We start from the raw sequence: 18,464 nt of genomic DNA, 5'->3' as shown, positions 1-18,464 counted from the left end.
ATTGCTCCAGATCGCTTTGAGAAATTCCCGCTGTTTCCTCCTCGATATCAAGTCCAGTAGGAGTCTCGTATTGTTGAATGTGACTCGTATTCTCTTCGTCAAGAAAATCCATTCCGCTGTCACAGTCAAGATCGAGAATCTCCAGGGTTTCCTTGTGCCCACATAGCACTTTGAGAAGTGTCTCTGGATTGACGATAGGATATTCCCCATCACCGGACGATCTTCCTCCAATGGAGTATTGAAATTCCCTAAAGGACTTGCATGACCATATCAACCTCGCAAGGTAGACGGAACTGACAGCAGAATGATGAAGAGACATTCTCCTGATGTTCGAGCATTTTTCAACAAATTCTGACTTTCCGGTTCCACGATTATCTTAGACCAGATCGGCGCTGACCGATTCAATGGACGAAAGGCTGTCAAGTAGACCGCAGCAGCCGTAAAAATCCATCTCTTGATAACATGTTTCATCCCACCCATTGCTGTTGTTGATGTTAATCAAATAAACGTCGCGAAGGTTTTGAAGATAGGGTTTGCTCTCTGGTTCAGAGTTGGCCCAGCGCAGAAACTCGGCGAGTGGAAATTCCTTAGTTGGATGACCAAAGCGTCCACAAACAGGTTTTGTTATGGCCATCAACACAAGGCTTGGAGATACCGCGGTGAGAATTGCAGTGAGCGCCTGGGTGAAAAATGTAATCTGAGGCTTTTGGTTTCTGATGATATTAGATCGTTGCTTTGAAATTGGGGTGGGGGTTTCTCACTCCTCCTCCTCCTCCTCCTCAAATCATATGCTCATGTCGTAAGGTCGTCGTTGCATCAGCATATCGACCACTTGCTGCTCGTCCGGGCCGGTGAATTCGGCTTCTCTGACTGCTTTGTGCACAAGATTCATGTCTTCGTCGTTCAAGCCACGCTGGGACCTTGTTACTTCGTAGTCCGCATACAGGGATGTTGTTGTGCAGCATTCAATGTGGCGCACCTAATGGCCCAGAAGAGGGAGCTTCAAGATATTCATGAGCAACCCGAATGGCACATCAATACCATACTCGTCTGGGAAGACGCTAATGCGGTGAAACTTTTGGCGTGTTGCCATGTCGCTCATGAAATGGAGGGCGCGACATTGGACCGAGAGTGCGGCCACATCTTTGTCCGAAGGAAGGTACGAGATGATCCGCTGTTGAATCTCAAGAGGTAGTTCATGGAATGACATTGTGAAGTTTTGACTGCTTTGATGAAGAGAAAGGTTCATTTGAGCCCGGCTTTTTCTTTTCTAAGGAGAATATCCAAGACCGTGTAAAGGGAGTTTACGCGCCTGGGCTTCTGACGCCAGTTCAGCGTCCGACAAACCGAAGTCCTAGTCAATGACTTTATGTCGAAATGACAAACGACCGTTCAGGCACTAAACCGGCATGGCACCCAAATCAACCCTTGAGCAGTGGTTGGCTAGCGTGGCGATTTGGAATGTCTGCGCCAATACAGGAAGACAAATTACTGCAGTGAAGATTCAGTGGGTTATTAAAGAGAATCGAGTGATGGAAAAGGGCTCGAGTCGGTGTATAGCTTTTATTGGAATCCTTGACCCAAATAGGTCCGAAATCTATTGTACAAGATGCAATATTGTGACAAGGTCATGGCGGTTAGATATCCTTCTCTATTCGCCGCCCCAATGTATCATTTACTCCACGTCGATGCCTGGAACCTGCCATGTCGAGAGTGGAGAGTAGCCGCAGTATAAACTTTTGAAATGGGCTTCTGAGCCCAAGACTCGCACTGCAAGCTCAAGAGGTCTGTTCGCCGGCAATATTCTTGTCAGAAGAGCCCAAGAGCTCTTGGCCATCCAAGGCAAAGCTCTTGACTGTGCCATCCTCCCAGAACTCGAGGTTACCATCGGTGCGACCATGTGTCAAAACCTGCCCCTTCTCCTTCAGGAGATCCTCTAATGTAGTTCTCTTATCGAAAAAAACGCCAAGGTGATCACTCATGACATGACGGTTCTGGCAGGAGGGGCATTGAATGAGAACCGTGCCGCGATGATATCCCTGCTTCGACATGCGATGCGACGAGCGCTCACCGCACGGCTTGCAGGTGAAGGTGATGCGATAGGCCTCTTCGTTCTTGCGACGCTCCTCGTTCCTAGCGGCACGCTCTTCATCGGTTTCTGTCCGCGTGGGTGAGTCTCTCGTGAGAGGGCGCGCTGTGGAGTTGTGGCGGATGATGCTTGATGGGAAGATGTGTGCAGATCGTGTCACAGACGGTCTCGATGCAGCATCGTGGAAGTGAACAAGCTGTGAGGAGAGACGAGATGGCTGTGTTCGCTTTGAAGTAAGGGATGTATATGAAAGAAAGGAGCGCGCTGGGCGAAGGCTTTGAGTGAAGGGACGCATTCTTCAGCCGTTTGCTGGTTGGCACGTTGCTTTGTAAACTCTCGAGACTGAACTTTGGTCGGAGCGTTTCTTCAATTTCAGACCGCAGGTAGGCTCTCTGTTCCTCAAGACAAGTGATCGAGCGAAGTGAAGAACGAAATATGACGCGCGAGCTCGAACTGAAGCCTCGAAAGCGGACCCGGCTTGGAAAAAGGTTTGCCCGAGGTACTGCCCGCCTCCGCGGAGCGTTCGACAAGTACTGCACTTCGCGAAACTTCGGTACTCTCGCATACGCCGCTTCTTTTCGTTTTTCGCTTCCGGGTTAATCTTGAACCCATATCTCCGTGCCCGAAATGGCTGCTATGCGGGCGCGGCAAAAGATTCGGGCCCCTCGTCGGGTAAGTTACCTTTGTGGGGCTTCCAAGCTCTGTACTGACGAGGATTATAGGGCCTGAATGCAGCCCAGAATGATAACTACGACTCTCTTTGGGGCATTCTCTCCTCTTCGTTGTCTGAAATCCATACGAAGAATGCCTCGACCCTCTCTTTCGAAGAATTGTATCGCAACGCATATAGGATAGTGTTGATGACGCGGGGGCCGGAACTCTACGAAAATGTGAAGCGACAGGAGGAAAACTGGTTACGAGGCACTGTTCAAAAGCGTATCACGGATTCGATTTCATCGACCCTTGTTCGTGCTCAAGCCGCAACAGAGATTCAGGACCAGTCGGAGGAAAGGCGAGCTGCGGGGGAGAAGTTCCTGTCTGCTTTCAAGGAAGCCTGGGAAGACCACCAGCTTTGCATGAGCATGATAACTGACGTTCTCATGTATATGGTAAGCTTCTATCATTCTGGTGATACGAACGACATTCTAACGGCATGTTCTAATGTACCCTGCAGGACCGCATTGTTTCTCAGGACAAATCCAAGCCCTCGATTTACGTTGTCGCAATGGCCCTGTTTCGCGACTATGTTCTTCGAGCCCCCATCCGGGCCGATTCCCCGACAAGCGTCGCCGATATTCTCGAATCAACGATTCTCTTCATGATCTCTTTAGAGCGAGCGGGTCACATGATTGAAAGGCCTCTAATCAGACATTGCATCTCCATGCTGGAGGGTCTCTATGAGTCAGATGCGGAGGAAGGCGAGAAGCTCTATATTTCCACATTTGAACCGGCTTTCCTCAAAACGAGTAAAGAGTTCTACCAGGCAGAGGGACGGCGATTGCTGGAAATTGGAGATGCAACGACCTTCTGCCGGATTTCCTCCCAACGCATCGGTGAGGAGCAGGAGCGTTGTTTGTCTACACTTGCTATGATGACCGAGCCGAAAATCCTTGAAGTTCTTGATAACGAGCTGATCCGGAAGAATATTGACGAGGTCGTCAAACTGGAAGGAACGGGTGTGAAGCATATGCTGGACCATAACCTGCTCGAGGGCTTGCGGAACGTGTACCAACTTAACGCCCGAGTTGACCCGAAGAAGGAATCTCTCGCCCGGGCTGTCAACAAGCAGATTGTAGAGCTCGGAAAACAAATCAACGCCTCGTCTGTCGTGATCCCGCAGCCAGCCACAGCCACAACCACAGCCACCAAGGAAGCAAAGGAGTCTGGCATGGAGAAAAAGGAAAAGGGCAAGGAGAAGCCTGTCAATCAGCAGACTGTATTGGCGATTCAATGGGTTGATGACATTCTGGCCCTGAAACGCCAGTTTGATATTGTGTGGGAACAATCCTTTTTGTCTGATCAAGGGCTTCAGAGCTCGATCATGGGAAGTTTCTCTGACTTTATCAACTTGAATCCCAGAAGCTCCGAGTATCTTTCATTGTTCTTCGACGAGAATTTGAAAAAGGGCATCAAGGGCAAGACTGAAAGCGAAGTTGACGCCTTACTGGACAACGGCATCACATTGCTCCGGTATATCAAAGATAAAGATCTCTTCGAAACCTATTACAAGAAGCATCTGTCACGCCGTCTGCTGATGAAACGATCCGCCAGCACGGATGCAGAGCGCCAGATGATTTCCAAAATGAAGATGGAGGTCGGAAACCAATTCACGGCCCGCATCGAGGCCATGTTCAAGGATATGACTGTCTCTGAAGACCTGACTGCTGGGTACAAAAACCATATTGCTCGCAGCGCCGATCCAGACCGGAAACCCGTGGACTTGGAGATTAATGTTCTTACCAGTACCATGTGGCCGATGGATATCATGGCAAACACCAAAGAAGGTGTTGTGCAGCTGCCGTGTATCTTCCCGCGGGAAATTGAAGGCCTAAAGCAAAGCTTCGAGAAATTTTACCTTGATAAGCACAGCGGGCGAAAGTTGTCCTGGCAAGCCGGTATGGGGACTGCAGACATCCGGATGACTTTCAAGCGAAGCAATGGCAAAGTTCAAAGGCATGAGCTGAATGTTTCCACATACATGATGGTCATTCTTCTCCTATTTAACGACCTTCCAGATGACGAATCCCTCTCCTTTGAGGAAATTGAAGAGCGAACGCGCATTCCCAAGCATGATCTTATTCGAAATCTGCAGTCATTGTCTCTTATTTCGAAGACGCGGATCTTAAGAAAGGCCCCAATGAGCAAAGAGGTCAAACCGACGGACCGCTTCTCATTCAATCACGAGTTCCAAAGTTCTTTTGTCAAAGTTCGCATCGGTGTTGTTGCCGGCGCAAAGGTCGAAGACCAAGAGCAGCGAAAAGACACCGAAAAGAAACAGGCCGAGGAGCGTGGTGGTAGCATCGAGGCTGCCATCGTTCGAATCATGAAGTGCGTTGTTTGCCTCTCCAAATTAAGATATTTACTGACCAAGTCTCTCAGACAACGAAAGAAGCTCACACACTCGCAATTAATGACCGAAACCCTTACCCAGCTTTCCACCCGGTTCGTTCCCGACGTGGCCATGGTTAAGAAGCGCATCGAAAGTCTGATCGATCGCGAATATATGGAACGTTTGTCTGAGGAGCCACCCACCTATGGCTATGTTGCTTAAGACAGCTCTCGGAGAATCCCGCGTCCGTGTTGACCGTCACCTTCTCCCTCTTTTCTTCAGTTCTGGTTGTCCTTTTTCTTTAGGGTTGCGCTGCGGCGCGAAGTAGGGCATTGCAACGCCTCGGGCATTACTTTCTGTGAATTAGCGACTGGCGTTTACCAACGGGGTGTTTGATCGCAGGGCATAGAAATGGCTTTGGCTAAGGTCTTATTACTCCATGCAAAACACAATCAAGGCAATTTTCCAAGCTCAACACAGAATTTCCATAAATCATAAGGTACATCATTTCAATGCAACCGTAAATTGTAAATGACAATATGTGTGTGTCAATGTAGATGATGTAAATGCATACCCAAACGCCTCCAATGCCAGATCACCCAATCCAGAGCCCAACACGACCAAATCAAGCCCTGCCCTACGCTACAGCATGGATCATAATAACTCAACTTCCCCCCTCTCCCAAGCCCCCCTGACCCCTTCCCACCGAACAACCCAAACATCTCCCATCCGCATCGTAACCCCAACCTCCTCCGCATCATCTTCAGCTCCAACAATAACAGGAACCTCAACACCAAGACACCTTGCAAAAACAACCTCCTTCATCTCCGGTCCCTGCACCATACTAGTCCCACCCGCATTGTCATCCAACCTCCTCAACGTCCTCGGAAACGCACCCATAAATGAGCCCCCATAATGTCCAGCCAATAGCATCTGATGCGCATGCACAAACGAAGCCTCCGGCTCGGATAATGGCGAAACGTCATCAACAGCCGAAATGTCCGGAACCGAGTCTTCAGGCGTCACATTTGGATTTTGAGATTGCGATTGCGATTGCGACTGTGATTGCGAGAGAGGGTTTTTGGACCGTGAGGCGAGTTGCACTAAGTAGTACATGCTGTGTTTCGTCAGTTTCGATAGCCGTTGTCGGAGGAGAGACCGGATGATGTATTGTGTGCGCGCAAGGTCCGTTTGAAGGATTGATAGGCGTAGATTGAGATTTGGATTGTGCGTTGCTGTAGGTGTCGCTTCGCTTGATGATGCCGCTAGGTCTTCGATTGTTTCAATCTATATAATCCGGACGTGTCAATTGGGTTGTGTTTTTTTTTTTTGCGGAATTATGTGGTCGAGGGCTTTCTCACCTGTAGCCGGACGCGATCCATTACGCGCTCCATTAGTGGCGCGGGCCATGGGAGGACTTCGGAGACGGCGCGCTCCGCGACCCAGAATCGGGTTAGTTGTTGGTGGTCGAGGGCTGTGGATTCGGGACTCGCGCCGGCGCCACGGTCGACGGAGGCGAGGATGTCGTCAATATCCATTGCTGTTGAGAGTGGGACTTGGGGGTCTTGGACACGGTGCAGATCGGGGTTTGGCGTGAGATGGAGATCGTGGGCGGTGCGGGTCCGGTGGCCTGGGGCATCAAGGATCTTTGATCTTGGTCTTGATCTGCGAGCCTGGACGATCATAAGAATTAGGATATAGTGGGGTTTGAGCCCGGCGTTTGAGGCTATTGATGCTGACTTTCTATCGGTCCGGAGGGCGGCTTTAATTCTGGAACCCTTAGTCTGCTCTCTACGGTCTAGACCTCGATCTATAAACCAATCTACTTCTTATGCCAGGTGCGGACCCTAAGGTATGGACGTTGAACAAGCATATGCGGTATATGTCATTAGAGAGAAGAATTTAAGTAGTGTACGAGCATGAAGACCTTATCGCTGCGCTTCTGGCCAGAAAGATGCATCATTCACAAACGAATGCAACGCAAAGGCCGTATTATTAATATCGAACAGCACATCTCATGCAATTCTTTCGTAAAGGGGAATCCCAAGCCATGAAAAAAAAAAAAACGCCGAATTTTAGAACAGATGGTCCATTGCACCGAGAGTGAAGAAAATCGGGCTCGCTCTTGAGTCCCGTTCTCGTTTTCGTTTTCGTGTTCGTTCGCCGCTCATTTGCACTCACGATTTCCGGCTCATGATTCACGCCTTGGCTGGAGGTGGTCCCATGGGCGGTTCGTACTCGCGGCCCCCGCCAGCGTACGTGTGGGGAGGTGGCTGCATCTCGATGCCGTTCTGCTGAGGGTTGGTTCCCTGGGCGCCAAAGTAGCCGTAATTCTGAGGGTTCGCGGAGTATTGTGGGGGTGGCTGCGCTGGGTAATTGGGATCGTTGCCGTGGTAAGCCTGTTGGTAGATGGGTTGGTTGGGCGGGGGAGGGCCTGGGGGTGGTGCCATCCAGGCTGTTCCTGCTATCGGGGGCCGTCCGCGAGCACGGCGGCGGCGGGCGTTGAAGCAACTGTATTCTCTACGTTAGCCAGAAGCTAGCAACCGACCGAGAAGCTGGAGAAGACTCACGCGAAGAAGAAGAAGACAAGAAAGGCGCAGCCGACGATGACGGCGAAGGCTACCCAGCGACCCCAGTTGTCCCAGGATGAGTAGTAGCAGTTATCATCGTACGCACTGCTAGAATTGGTTAATGGAGTTAGTGAATGATCTTTCAACCGTGACTGTGACCAAGAAAGACTTACCAATAGTAACGCGGGAGGACAGCCATGTTTTGATGTTTGAACGTTGAAGATCAGAAAAGAGTCAAGGGAAAGAAATAGCAGTTGAAGGTGGCTGAGACGAGGTCCATCATATGGGGCTGGGGTCTTGGCACTAGGCTGCAGGTTTGCGATGATTCATCACAGGTTTTCCCGGTATCAGTTACGTGTTGTCGGATGCTCGGAGGCCCGTCAAGCGCACTAGATGGGCTTGTGCTTTTACTCCCTGGCCTCTTTCGACCTGTCTCACAAATCCGGTTCTGGCATTTCCGTGGTTGCGTAAGTATATTCGCCTTCCAACGCGGCGCAGTCCGGGGATACTCAATCGGCGGCCAATCAAGCCGAGGTGGAGAGGGAGGCGCAGGGCTGACCCGGACTTTGCGGACATCATCGACAGGAGAAGATCGATTGAATTATTGCCTCGGTGAGCTAGGAGCTATTCACCCACCTCTGCAAGCTTTATTCAGTGACCGGCATGGGTTCGGGGCGATTAGAGGCTTCTACACCCGTCTAGCTACAGTGTATCCTGGAGCCAGGGTCCTTTGCATGATCAAACTATGGTGTTCACATGGCCACGGACTAGCCGTATTTTGGCCCACTGGAAGGATGATTCTCTCGTGGGTTTGGTCCCCACCCGGAACCGGCAACTTGGTATCTGTTTTTTTCCGTCCGGGGAATCTCTCCGATGTGAGGATCGTAATCACAATGTACAATGTACGATAGAAATGATCCGATAGACGACAAACTCAACCCTCATGCTCAGCTGCCCACTGACCTCCAAACCCCTTGGAGATTGTGGTCGTTGGCGGGGGCTTTTAGCCACTTACTACATTCGTGTCCTTCGTCTGCACGGCCAACGCATCACTTGGTCCGTGTACGTTTTCACTTATTTATGCTGGCCGACCCCCATCGTCCGAATTCTAGATTAGGATTTCATTCTTCTGCCTTCAATTGCCCCGTATCCACCTGCGTCTTCCTAATCCCCAGAGTCGTGAAATAACAAACACGTGCATCATTACATAGGAGACCGTCAGATCGCTCTTGGCTTGGCCGTCCTAATTTGCATGCTCCCAAAAATGAAACCCTAACTAACACATGATATCGTTGACGTCGTTACATCCAAGGCTGCGAGCCAACACGCTAGAGTCTACAGGACATAAACAGAAACAGGAGGGGAACGCTCTCAACAAAAAAAGCAAAGATAAAAATGCACGGCACCACCGATTGACCGATCAAACGCCAGCACCGTTGCCGTTACCGACTGGCGCGGGCAATCAGCCAGTGCAGGACCGCGTCAAGGTTGGTCTCTTCTTTGGCGCTGATCCCGTAACAGCTGACTTCACGGTGCGTGATCGACTTGAGGTCCATCGCCTCGATCAGCTCATCCACGGACAGCTTGACCGGAAGATCAGACTTGTTACCGAGGACGAGGAGCGGGATACCATCCAATGTGGGCTTGGTCATCAGCTCATGCAGTTCCTCAGTGGCCGCCGGCAAGGCCGTTCGGTCGGCGGCATCCACGATATATCTGGCCGAATCAGCATGATCTGATCATGGGAACTGTTTGCAGATGTTCTTACACAATAGCGTTGACGCCCCGACAGTATCGTTCCCACATCGGGCGGAATCGGGGCTGACCCCCCAAATCCCAGCTGAAACATGTCAACAGGTCTGATACTTGTTCAAGTAGACTGTGACTGACCATTTTAGGGTGACATGGCCCTTTTGAACACGTTTGGTGTTGAACCCGATGGTCGGGATGGAGCTGCTTGGTTAGCCGGGACACTACGCCATCGCCACCGCCGCCAACTTTTGACGACTTGATCACTTACTCAACCGTGAACTCACCACCCTAAAATGGCCGATCAGTATCGATGCAGGACACCCAGGCAGGAAAGGCTTACCGCTAGCACGCGCAGCAGGGAGGACTTGCCGGCATTTTGCAGGCCGATCATAGTGACATCCATCTCCGTCGCCCTGCAGGGGATAGGAATTAGCAGGCTTCATCGGCGGGGACGGGCCGGGGATATTCTCCCGCGACGCCTGGCCCACTTACCAGAACATCCTCAAGAGCCAGTCATAGATGGTGCGAAAGATCCCAGCCATGGCGGGGGATGGGCAAAACGTTCTCGGTCTTGGAGAGATGGAAAAATGAGGAAGTCGCGGATGTAATTAAAAAAAAAAAAAATTAACCACACGAAAGGAAGCAGGGCAGTGAAATCCTTGAAATTAGCAGCGAAGTGCCGGAGTGGGGTTGAGAGGGTCGAGGTCAAGAACTTGGGAGCACGCGGTGGACGATAACCACCGCGGCTATTCAAGGAGACGAACAGGGGAGACAAGCAAAAGAAAAGAAAATGGGAACTAGCACTTTCCGAGCCGCCCCCACGCAAGTCAAAGCCAGAGCTGGTCTCTGGAAAGTTGGAGATGGAAATTGTGAGGTCTACAAGCACACATGACCGCCGTTAAGAGGGGCGCTTAGGCTCCATTCGTGGCCTGACGTAGCGCAGTTAAGTCACTACAGAATGAACTCTCCGGTGGCGCTGGGGCGGTTTTCGCCCGGGCTTATACTAGGCAGCATTCGAGGTCCGAGCTGAAGAGACTAAAGGGAGGAAGCTAGTCGATACTACTGTAGTATAATACTATGGGAGATACAGCAGAGGAAAATCTCTCAAAGTCATAGTTCACGCAAGTGTGCATCAACAGTTAGCCTCAGGCACCACATGTATACCTATCAGCACGTGATGATAACCGGCTCCACCTCGAAAAATTTCCCCGGTCACCGTCTTCGCTCCCATTCAAGCTGCCATTGCTGGCTCAATTCTTTCCCTGCTCTCTATACCCCTCTGGGAGCCTAGGCAGAAGGGGCCATTCTCTCTGTCGCCCTTGTACCGACCACTCGGGCACCTCAACTTATCCCAGCTCTAATCGACAGGTTATCTCTCGACTCAGTCGAGACCTGTGAGCTTCACCATGGCACCCGCTCCCACCAACACGGATTGGTCGGTTCAATTCGACACTCAGCGACGTGAGAATCTTTTCAAGAACCCGCCCTCAGATAAAACCGCCTATCCGTCGCTGGCCGAGTCTATTAAGCCTCACGTTGATTCATTCAATGCCCTCTTCGACGACAGCAAGATTCTGGAGGCCGGTCTGAAGGATATCGGAATCAAGACCTTCCTCGATGGCGAAATCGAAACCCCCGAGCAGAAAGCGGCGCGAAAGGCAGAGGGTCTCCGTGCTCCGAAGCGCAACCGCTTGAACGTCCGTGTGAAGGAACTTTTCCTGGACAAGCCCACTCTGCCGCCCACCAACAAGTACAGCACCAAAAACCGCAACATTTATCCCTCCGAGTGCCGTGAACGACATGCGACTTACCGTGGCAAGCTCCGCGCCCGTCTCGAGTACCAGGTCAACAATGGCGACTGGATGGAGTCTGTGCGTGAGCTGGGTCAGGTTCCCATCATGCTGCGCACCAATCGATGCCACCTGGAGCACGCGACCCCAGAGCAGCTCGTCACTCGCAAGGAGGAGTCAGAAGAACTTGGTGGATACTACATTGTGAACGGTAACGAGAAGCTGATTCGAATGCTCATCGTCGGCAAGCGCAATTACCCTATGTCTATCGTTCGTAACTCGTTCGTCAAGCGTGGTCACACCTACACCAGCTTTGGTGTGCAAATACGATCAGTCCGTCCCGACCAAACGTCTCAGACTAATGTTCTGCACTATCTCACGGACGGTAATGTCACATTCCGTTTCTCGTGGCGCAAGAACGAGTATCTTGTCCCCGTGATGATGATTCTCAAGGCTTTGGTGGAGACCAACGATCGCGAAATCTTCGAGAGCCTTGTTGGCAGCGCTACCTCCAAGGGTATGAAGAACACTTTCGTTACAGACCGTGTTGAGCTGCTGCTCCGAACATACCAGGCCTACAACAAGCACAGCCGCTATGACTGCCGTGCTCACCTGGGTAAATCCTTCCGTCCTGTGCTCGGTGTTTCTGCCGACATGTCTGATGAGGAGGTCGGTACTGAGTTCCTGCGCAAGGTTGTTCTCCCTCACCTGGGTAACTATAATGTCACCGAGACCCAGGACTACGACAAGTTCAAGATGGTCATTTTCATGATCCGGAAGTTGTACGCCCTGGTTGCAGGTGACTGCGCTCCCGATAACCCTGATGCAGTCTCCAACCAGGAGGTTCTTCTTGGTGGTTTCCTGTACGGAATGATTCTGAAGGAGCGTATTGAAGAGTGGCTCCGCTCATTTGGCCCTATCGCTCGTGACTGGAGCATGCGGAATAACGGTGCCAAGTTCACCGACCCCTCTTTCGAGCGCGACTTCTTGTCCAAGATTGTCAAGCGCTCCAATGAGAACATTGGTAACGCGCTTGAGTACTTCTTGTCTACCGGTAACCTCGTCTCCCCCACTGGTCTCGATCTGCAACAGACTTCTGGTTACACCGTCATTGCGGAGAAGATCAACTTCTACCGTTTCATCAGTCACTTCCGCATGATTCACCGTGGTAGTTTCTTCGCCCAATTGAAGACTACTACTGTTCGTAAGCTGCTGCCAGAGAGTTGGGGCTTCCTTTGCCCTGTTCACACCCCTGATGGTTCTCCCTGTGGTCTGTTGAATCATTTGGCGCACAAGTGTCTGATTGCCACCGACAATCTTGACGTCTCTAGCTTGCCTAAAACTCTTGTTCAGCTTGGTGTCCGCGCCGAGTCCTCAGTTGCTCTTGATGACAGCGTCGTTGTCCAGCTGGATGGCCGTATCATTGGATTCTGCTCGCCTGCCCAGGCACACAAAATTCACGACACGCTCCGCTACTGGAAGGTCGAGGGAACCAACGGAGTTCCCCGCGGTTTGGAGATTGGTTATGTTCCGAATTCCAATGGTGGACAGTATCCTGGTATCTACATGTTCTCGCAATCCGCAAGAATGTATCGCCCCGTCAAGTACCTCGCTCTGGACAAGATGGACTATGTTGGTCCGTTCGAGCAGCCCTTCATGGAGATCGCCTGTGTGGAGTCTGACCTGATCGCCGGTGTATCCACTCACATCGAGTACACACCTACTAACATTCTCTCCATCGTGGCCAACATGACTCCTTTCTCCGACTACAACCAGTCTCCCCGAAACATGTACCAGTGCCAGATGAGCAAGCAGACCATGGGTACCCCGGAACGTCCATCGGCTACCGTACCGATAACAAGTTGTACCGCCTGCAGACTGGTCAGACTCCTATTGTCCGCCCTCCGCTCTACAATGCGTACGGCCTGGATAACTTCCCTAACGGCATGAACGCTGTTGTGGCCATCATCTCGTACACCGGTTACGACATGGACGACGCCATGATTATCAACAAATCCGCTCACGAGCGCGGCTTTGGTCACGGTACAATCTACAAGACCAAGGTTCACTCCCTTGCCGAGCGTGACTCCCGCCGCAGCAAGTCCAAGCGCGAAATTACCAAGCTGTTCGGTTTCGCCCCCGGCGACATGGTTCGTCAAGAGCTCCGTCAATTCATTGATGAGGACGGTCTACCGCACGTCGGTGTCCGCGTGAAGGAGGGTGACAAAATCGCTGCCTACCACGATGTCCGGTACGACGCCGCCTCCGACTCATATGTTAATGTCGATGGTGTCACACACTTCCTCAAATACAAGGATGCGGAAGCTGGCTACATCGAGAGCATCCGTCTCATGGGTGCCGAGTCCGGTAATGAGCCTATCCAGTCTCTTAGCGTCAAGTACCGAATTCCCCGTAAGCCGATCATCGGTGACAAGTTCTCCTCTCGTCACGGTCAGAAGGGTGTTTGCTCGCAGCTCTGGCCTGCCATTGACATGCCTTTCTCCGAGAGCGGCATGCAGCCTGACTTGATTATTAACCCTCACGCTTTCCCATCCCGTAAGTTCTCGCCTCTTTGAACCATTGAAATTTTTCCTTTTTTCCTAATTGCAACAGGTATGACAATCGCCCAAATGATTGAATCCATGGCCGGTAAAGCCGGGGCTCTCCACGGTCACCCGCAAGACTCAACCCCCTTCCAATTCTCCGAAGAAAATACCGCCACCGACTACTTCGGCCAACAGCTCCGCAAGGCAGGCTACAACTACTACGGCAACGAACCTCTATACTCTGGTATCACTGGAAAGGAATTCGCCGCCGACATCTACATGGGCCTGGTCTACTACCAGCGTCTGCGACACATGGTTAACGACAAGTTCCAAGTGCGTACAACGGGTCCCGTGAACGCGCTGACTGGACAGCCTGTTAAGGGTCGTGCGAAGGGTGGTGGTATCCGTGTTGGAGAGATGGAGCGTGATTCATTGATTGCGCACGGTGCTGCGTTCCTACTTCAGGATCGTTTGATGAATTGCTCTGATGCTCAACATGCGTGGATCTGTCGTGGGTGTGGTTCTTTCCTCTCGACCCAGGTTGCTGTTTCGGGCTCTGGGGCTTCACGTCGCGCCGCTGTCAACCCTGGTGCTGCTGCCGCCGCGGCTGCGGCCGCTGCCAAGGCTGCGCCGAACCAGCAGCACGGCTCTGGCGCTGGCGCTGGTGGTGCCCTTGGTGGTGTTACTGGTATTGTGCGCTGTCGTCGCTGTGCCAAGCCGGCGGGGATTAATGACTCGCGCGCTGAGGCGTGGGAGGATGGTGATGGGCTCCGCTATGTGGGCGGTGACGATGTAACTATCGTTGCCGTGCCGGGTGTTTTGAGATACCTGGATGTTGAGCTCGCTGCTATGGGCATTCGCATGAAGTTCTGGGTGGACAATTAGTACATACTTACTGTTGGGGTTACTGGTTTTTTGAATGGTCTATAAAATCTTTCGTGTACTTTTGGTTTCTTTTATGTCATAGATGCAGCGTCTTGGTTTTAGTCGATGTGCAATCAACATTTCAAATGTTACTTTTTAGATCTGTTTTTATGGGTATAGACACCAAGGGGGACGGTCGAAGCGCGGATGACCAACTGTCTGGATGCAAATCGTAGCAAATCATCAACAAGTGTCTAAGGTCGCTACCAGTTGACACCCCTCGTCTACCTGGAGCTCGTGAGGCCGTTGGCGGGCTCATTCTTCTGATAATGGCCATATAACTCATACAGGGTGTCTTGTACCGGAGCCCGAGCGGGCGCTAGAGCCTCTTTTTGGACCCGGAATAACAGTGTCAGTCCACCCACCAAATAAGCCTCTTCAGCGTCCCAAGGTACGTAGACCGAGGACTGGCAAGTAACCTATCGAGCAAATTCTTCCCGAGAGCTTTCCGCCTAATTAATCAAACCCGCCAGTCAATAAACGAGATGTAACATCAGTCGTCATCCGAGCCAAACGTAGCCTGTCGTTCCTGGATGGAAATCATGCTCTTGGACAGCGCTAGTTCAGATAGGGCAACAACAAGATAATATCACAGTGGAACTAGCTGGAAGTGGCATCCGTCAGAGGTGAGAGCAGACTTGCTATTCGCATCTCTACAATGCAAGATAAGCACCCCCGCATCTCGCCAGTGAAGAATCCCCGGTGCCAATTAGATTAGCCGGTAATCTGCTTTAGGGCACGAGGCCGCGTCGGACCTCCGCTCGGAATCCGTCGATATTTCCCTAGTGACTTTTTTAGAGCTGTTGTTAAGCCTTTTCGTCAGATAGCTTGGACTGCCGTAGACCAATACCGGGCTTTTGCAGAACGCCTCGATAATGTCAACTAACAACTAATGCCGATATCATCGTCAGTGCAGGAGCTAGGACGGTGTGACACTATGGCAGATAGTTATCACGCGCTAGAGTAGAATAATTGCGTCAATGAGACCATCGCAGAGCATGGATTATAGGAGTGAAGTATAAAAACCCCCTACTATGTCCGCTATAAGATCCGTACTCTGTCGCTCATCTTTCTCATCTTTTGCTGGTTGTCTGAAAGGCTTTCGCCATGGTTTATACCTCTAGCCTCGCGGCTATCTCTCTCCTGGCTTTGACGGTCAGCGCTGTTCCCCTCCAGGCAACCTCAGTCAGCCATGTCTCCAAACGCAGTCTTCAGAATCGCGGTGTTGATGTCAAATTCAACACTTATAAACCCACTGCTTTTACTGAGTCGCGAACACCCGCGAAGTCTGACAAGGTCCTGCCCTTGTCAAAGGTTACGACAAATCGTGCCAACCCCCGTAGCGCAGCTTACCTTAAGGGCTTGACCGGGAGAAAGCAGGGCAAGAAGACCACCTCGGGTAGTGGCGAGTTGATCTCACTATTTGAAGGCGAGGAATATGCCACTCCCATTGTCTTTGGCACCCAAACCTTTGACGTGATTGTCGATACTGGATCTAGTGACACTTGGGTCGTCAAGAAGGGCTTCGAGTGTATTGATCTGGACACCAGCAAAGAGACAACCGAGTCCGAATGTGACTTTGGCCCGACATATACTGTCGATAGCGGCTTCAAACAGATCTCTGGCGAGGAGTTCAGCATCACATATGGTGATGGAGAGTATCTGTACGGATACATGGGCACTGAGACTGTTACTCTCGCCGATATTACCGTCAGTGCCGAGGTCGCGGTGGTCACAGAGGCTGCTTGGGAAGGAGATGGAACTACCTCTGGTCTGACGGGGTTGGCTTACCCTGCCTTGTAAAGTCATCCAATCTCTCTCTGCCCAACATACCCGACTAACAAACCCACACAGGACAAGTGCCTATTCGACCAAAAGCAAAGCACAAGAAGAATACAATCCCATTTTCACCACGATGGTCAAGAACAGGCTTGTGGATTCTTACTTTAGTCTGGCCATCCTTCGTGACGTGTCTGGTGCGGCTGGCTATCTCACACTCGGTGGTCTGCCTCCTATCAACTTCACAGAGACCTGGACTACCACCGATATCCTGATCACCTCTATCTCGGGATACCCTGACACCTATGACTTCTACACCATCGAGATCGACGATGTTACCCTGAACGGCGCATCTGTTTCTGGCTCCGGGGGCAGCATCCAGTACATTGTAAGTCTAATGCTTGCTCTCTCTCTCTCTCTCTCTCGCCATGGCAAAAGCTATACTAACATGCCCAGGTCGACTCCGGCACAACCCTCAACTACTACCCCACCTCCGTCGCCAATGCAGTCAATGCTGCCTTCGACCCCCCTGCCACCTACGACGATGACCAGGGTGCCTACGTCGTCGATTGTGATGCTACTCCCCGCCCATGGCATTACCATTGGCGGCACTACTTTTACCATTAATCCTCTGGACTTGATTCTGTATACTGGTACCGATGATAGTGGCAATGCCGTCTGCATTTCAGGCATTGATGACGGTGGGGATGATTCTTCTGAGGATCTGTATATCCTAGGTGACACCTTCCAAAAGAACGTGGTAACTGTGTTCGATGTCGGCGCTGGAGAGCTGAAGTTTGCGCCGCATGAGGATTATACTTCCAACGACACTTACTAGATATCGGTCCTATATATTACTGGAATAATGAGTGGCCAATATGGAACCGTCTATGTTAGATCTACGAACTATATACTGGTGCTCATCTCATGCATATACATTTTGAATGTATTGAAATCAATTTCCTATACTATGCTTACTCAGTATGACCAGGCGCAGTGGCTGCTACTCACATTCACTCCCTAACAATCGTTTCGACGTTTTCTCAATCTAGTTATATGTATTTGATAAACGGCGCTTTGCGAGTCACTCACACATCCAGTGCTTGGAGCAATCAAGTGGATCCACCACTGGAAGCCCTTCCAAATCTATAAAGCCTGACATTAGTCGACGGATACTGGATGTGGGATGATAAGTGCGAAGAAGGCGAGAATTGGGAAATCTACGAAAGGTACCTATGGGATTATCTTGAACAAGCAAGCTTGGAACAACCCGCGGAATCACGAATTGCCGGAACTCTTCGATCGTGTAACTCAACTTGCCATCACTTCGAGACGAAATGACACTGGAAAGTGAGGGAATAACTTATATTAGATAAAATGATAGATATATAAAAGTGACGCTTGACCGAACTGAAAATAATAATCAAGCAGCTTTCCTCCATTCCTCGTGCCTGTTTGTGAATCCTCAACTGCTCGATGTCACGATTCGTGGATTCATGGTCGATGAGGCGGATGGTGAGGTCGCTGCACAGTATGAGCGACAGACGGAGCTTCAGAGTCTGCGTGTTGAGCGCAGCTTTATCAAATTCCGGGCTTTGGGGAAGATCTTACTTGCTCTGCGTGCTTTTGGAGGTATCTGAGTATTGGCCATGTGGAGTCTTTCTGGCATCGTGAGTTGCAAAATGCGGAGTCGAATGAAACAGATGTGTCGGACTTTATGCAAGCGTTGTTGTCACATCGCGCTTCGCTTGAAGAGATCAAAGTGGTGGTGAAGAGACGTGGCGTGGCGTTTTCGACGGTGAACGATCAGACCTTTCACGATCATACGGCGAGGTTCCCCGTGTAAAAGCGTTGGTTGGGATGCGATAGATTCACCTTGAGGACTTGGTTGATTACTTAGACCCCGTTCGTGAATATATAATATGCCTTGCACGATATTTCAATGTTCATAGGACTTCGATTGAA

General features: G+C 51.0%; 9 protein-coding genes across 9 annotated transcripts; 4 read left to right on the top strand and 5 right to left on the bottom strand.

Moving 5' to 3' along the window:
• Positions 1-376: 376 nt before the first annotated feature.
• On the bottom strand, positions 377-1,210 carry N7477_005399 (uncharacterized protein; the record flags this gene model as incomplete). Its single annotated transcript, XM_056967062.1, has 4 exons — positions 377-713; positions 762-778; positions 830-979; positions 1,034-1,210. The coding sequence occupies 4 exons, from the start codon at positions 1,208-1,210 to the stop codon at positions 377-379; spliced, it is 681 nt and encodes a 226-aa protein (XP_056821816.1).
• A 568-nt stretch (positions 1,211-1,778) lies between these two features.
• On the bottom strand, positions 1,779-2,384 carry N7477_005398 (DNL-type zinc finger protein; the record flags this gene model as incomplete). The annotated part of the gene is made up of 1 exon (XM_056967061.1): positions 1,779-2,384. One exon carries the CDS (start codon positions 2,382-2,384, stop codon positions 1,779-1,781), a length of 606 nt encoding a protein of 201 aa, XP_056821815.1.
• A 332-nt stretch (positions 2,385-2,716) lies between these two features.
• N7477_005397 (cullin family protein) lies at positions 2,717-5,360 on the top strand (the record flags this gene model as incomplete). Its single annotated transcript, XM_056967060.1, has 4 exons — positions 2,717-2,761; positions 2,812-3,198; positions 3,264-5,137; positions 5,189-5,360. 4 exons carry the CDS (start codon positions 2,717-2,719, stop codon positions 5,358-5,360), a joined length of 2,478 nt encoding a protein of 825 aa, XP_056821814.1.
• Positions 5,361-5,792: 432 nt separating this feature from the next.
• sld5 (putative GINS DNA replication complex subunit Sld5) lies at positions 5,793-6,676 on the bottom strand (the record flags this gene model as incomplete). The annotated part of the gene is made up of 2 exons (XM_056967059.1): positions 5,793-6,425; positions 6,500-6,676. 2 exons carry the CDS (start codon positions 6,674-6,676, stop codon positions 5,793-5,795), a joined length of 810 nt encoding a protein of 269 aa, XP_056821813.1.
• A 660-nt stretch (positions 6,677-7,336) lies between these two features.
• Positions 7,337-7,907, bottom strand: N7477_005395 (resistance to Congo red protein; the record flags this gene model as incomplete). Its single annotated transcript, XM_056967058.1, has 3 exons — positions 7,337-7,649; positions 7,709-7,813; positions 7,882-7,907. The coding sequence occupies 3 exons, from the start codon at positions 7,905-7,907 to the stop codon at positions 7,337-7,339; spliced, it is 444 nt and encodes a 147-aa protein (XP_056821812.1).
• A 1,243-nt stretch (positions 7,908-9,150) lies between these two features.
• Positions 9,151-10,002, bottom strand: N7477_005394 (ADP-ribosylation factor-like protein; the record flags this gene model as incomplete). Its single annotated transcript, XM_056967057.1, has 6 exons — positions 9,151-9,424; positions 9,477-9,548; positions 9,599-9,661; positions 9,729-9,748; positions 9,801-9,873; positions 9,953-10,002. The coding sequence occupies 6 exons, from the start codon at positions 10,000-10,002 to the stop codon at positions 9,151-9,153; spliced, it is 552 nt and encodes a 183-aa protein (XP_056821811.1).
• Positions 10,003-10,866: 864 nt separating this feature from the next.
• On the top strand, positions 10,867-14,681 carry N7477_005393 (DNA-directed RNA polymerase I core subunit RPA135; the record flags this gene model as incomplete). Its single annotated transcript, XM_056967056.1, has 3 exons — positions 10,867-13,098; positions 13,128-13,806; positions 13,864-14,681. The coding sequence occupies 3 exons, from the start codon at positions 10,867-10,869 to the stop codon at positions 14,679-14,681; spliced, it is 3,729 nt and encodes a 1,242-aa protein (XP_056821810.1).
• A 1,146-nt stretch (positions 14,682-15,827) lies between these two features.
• N7477_005392 (pepsin-like aspartic protease) lies at positions 15,828-17,337 on the top strand (the record flags this gene model as incomplete). The annotated part of the gene is made up of 4 exons (XM_056967055.1): positions 15,828-16,519; positions 16,575-16,887; positions 16,956-17,052; positions 17,189-17,337. The coding sequence occupies 4 exons, from the start codon at positions 15,828-15,830 to the stop codon at positions 17,335-17,337; spliced, it is 1,251 nt and encodes a 416-aa protein (XP_056821809.1).
• A 341-nt stretch (positions 17,338-17,678) lies between these two features.
• On the top strand, positions 17,679-18,139 carry N7477_005391 (uncharacterized protein; the record flags this gene model as incomplete). The annotated part of the gene is made up of 2 exons (XM_056967054.1): positions 17,679-17,805; positions 17,895-18,139. 2 exons carry the CDS (start codon positions 17,679-17,681, stop codon positions 18,137-18,139), a joined length of 372 nt encoding a protein of 123 aa, XP_056821808.1.
• Positions 18,140-18,464: the final 325 nt, after the last annotated feature.

Source organism: Penicillium maclennaniae (assembly GCF_028827695.1).
Source record: "Penicillium maclennaniae strain IBT 15551 chromosome Unknown utg000005l:1.0-2652337.0:1.0-2654196.0, whole genome shotgun sequence".
Classification (NCBI taxonomy): Eukaryota; Fungi; Ascomycota; class Eurotiomycetes; order Eurotiales; family Aspergillaceae; genus Penicillium; species Penicillium maclennaniae.
Note: the sequence above shows the minus strand (reverse complement) of the source record. Positions and strands in the feature narration are given on the sequence as shown.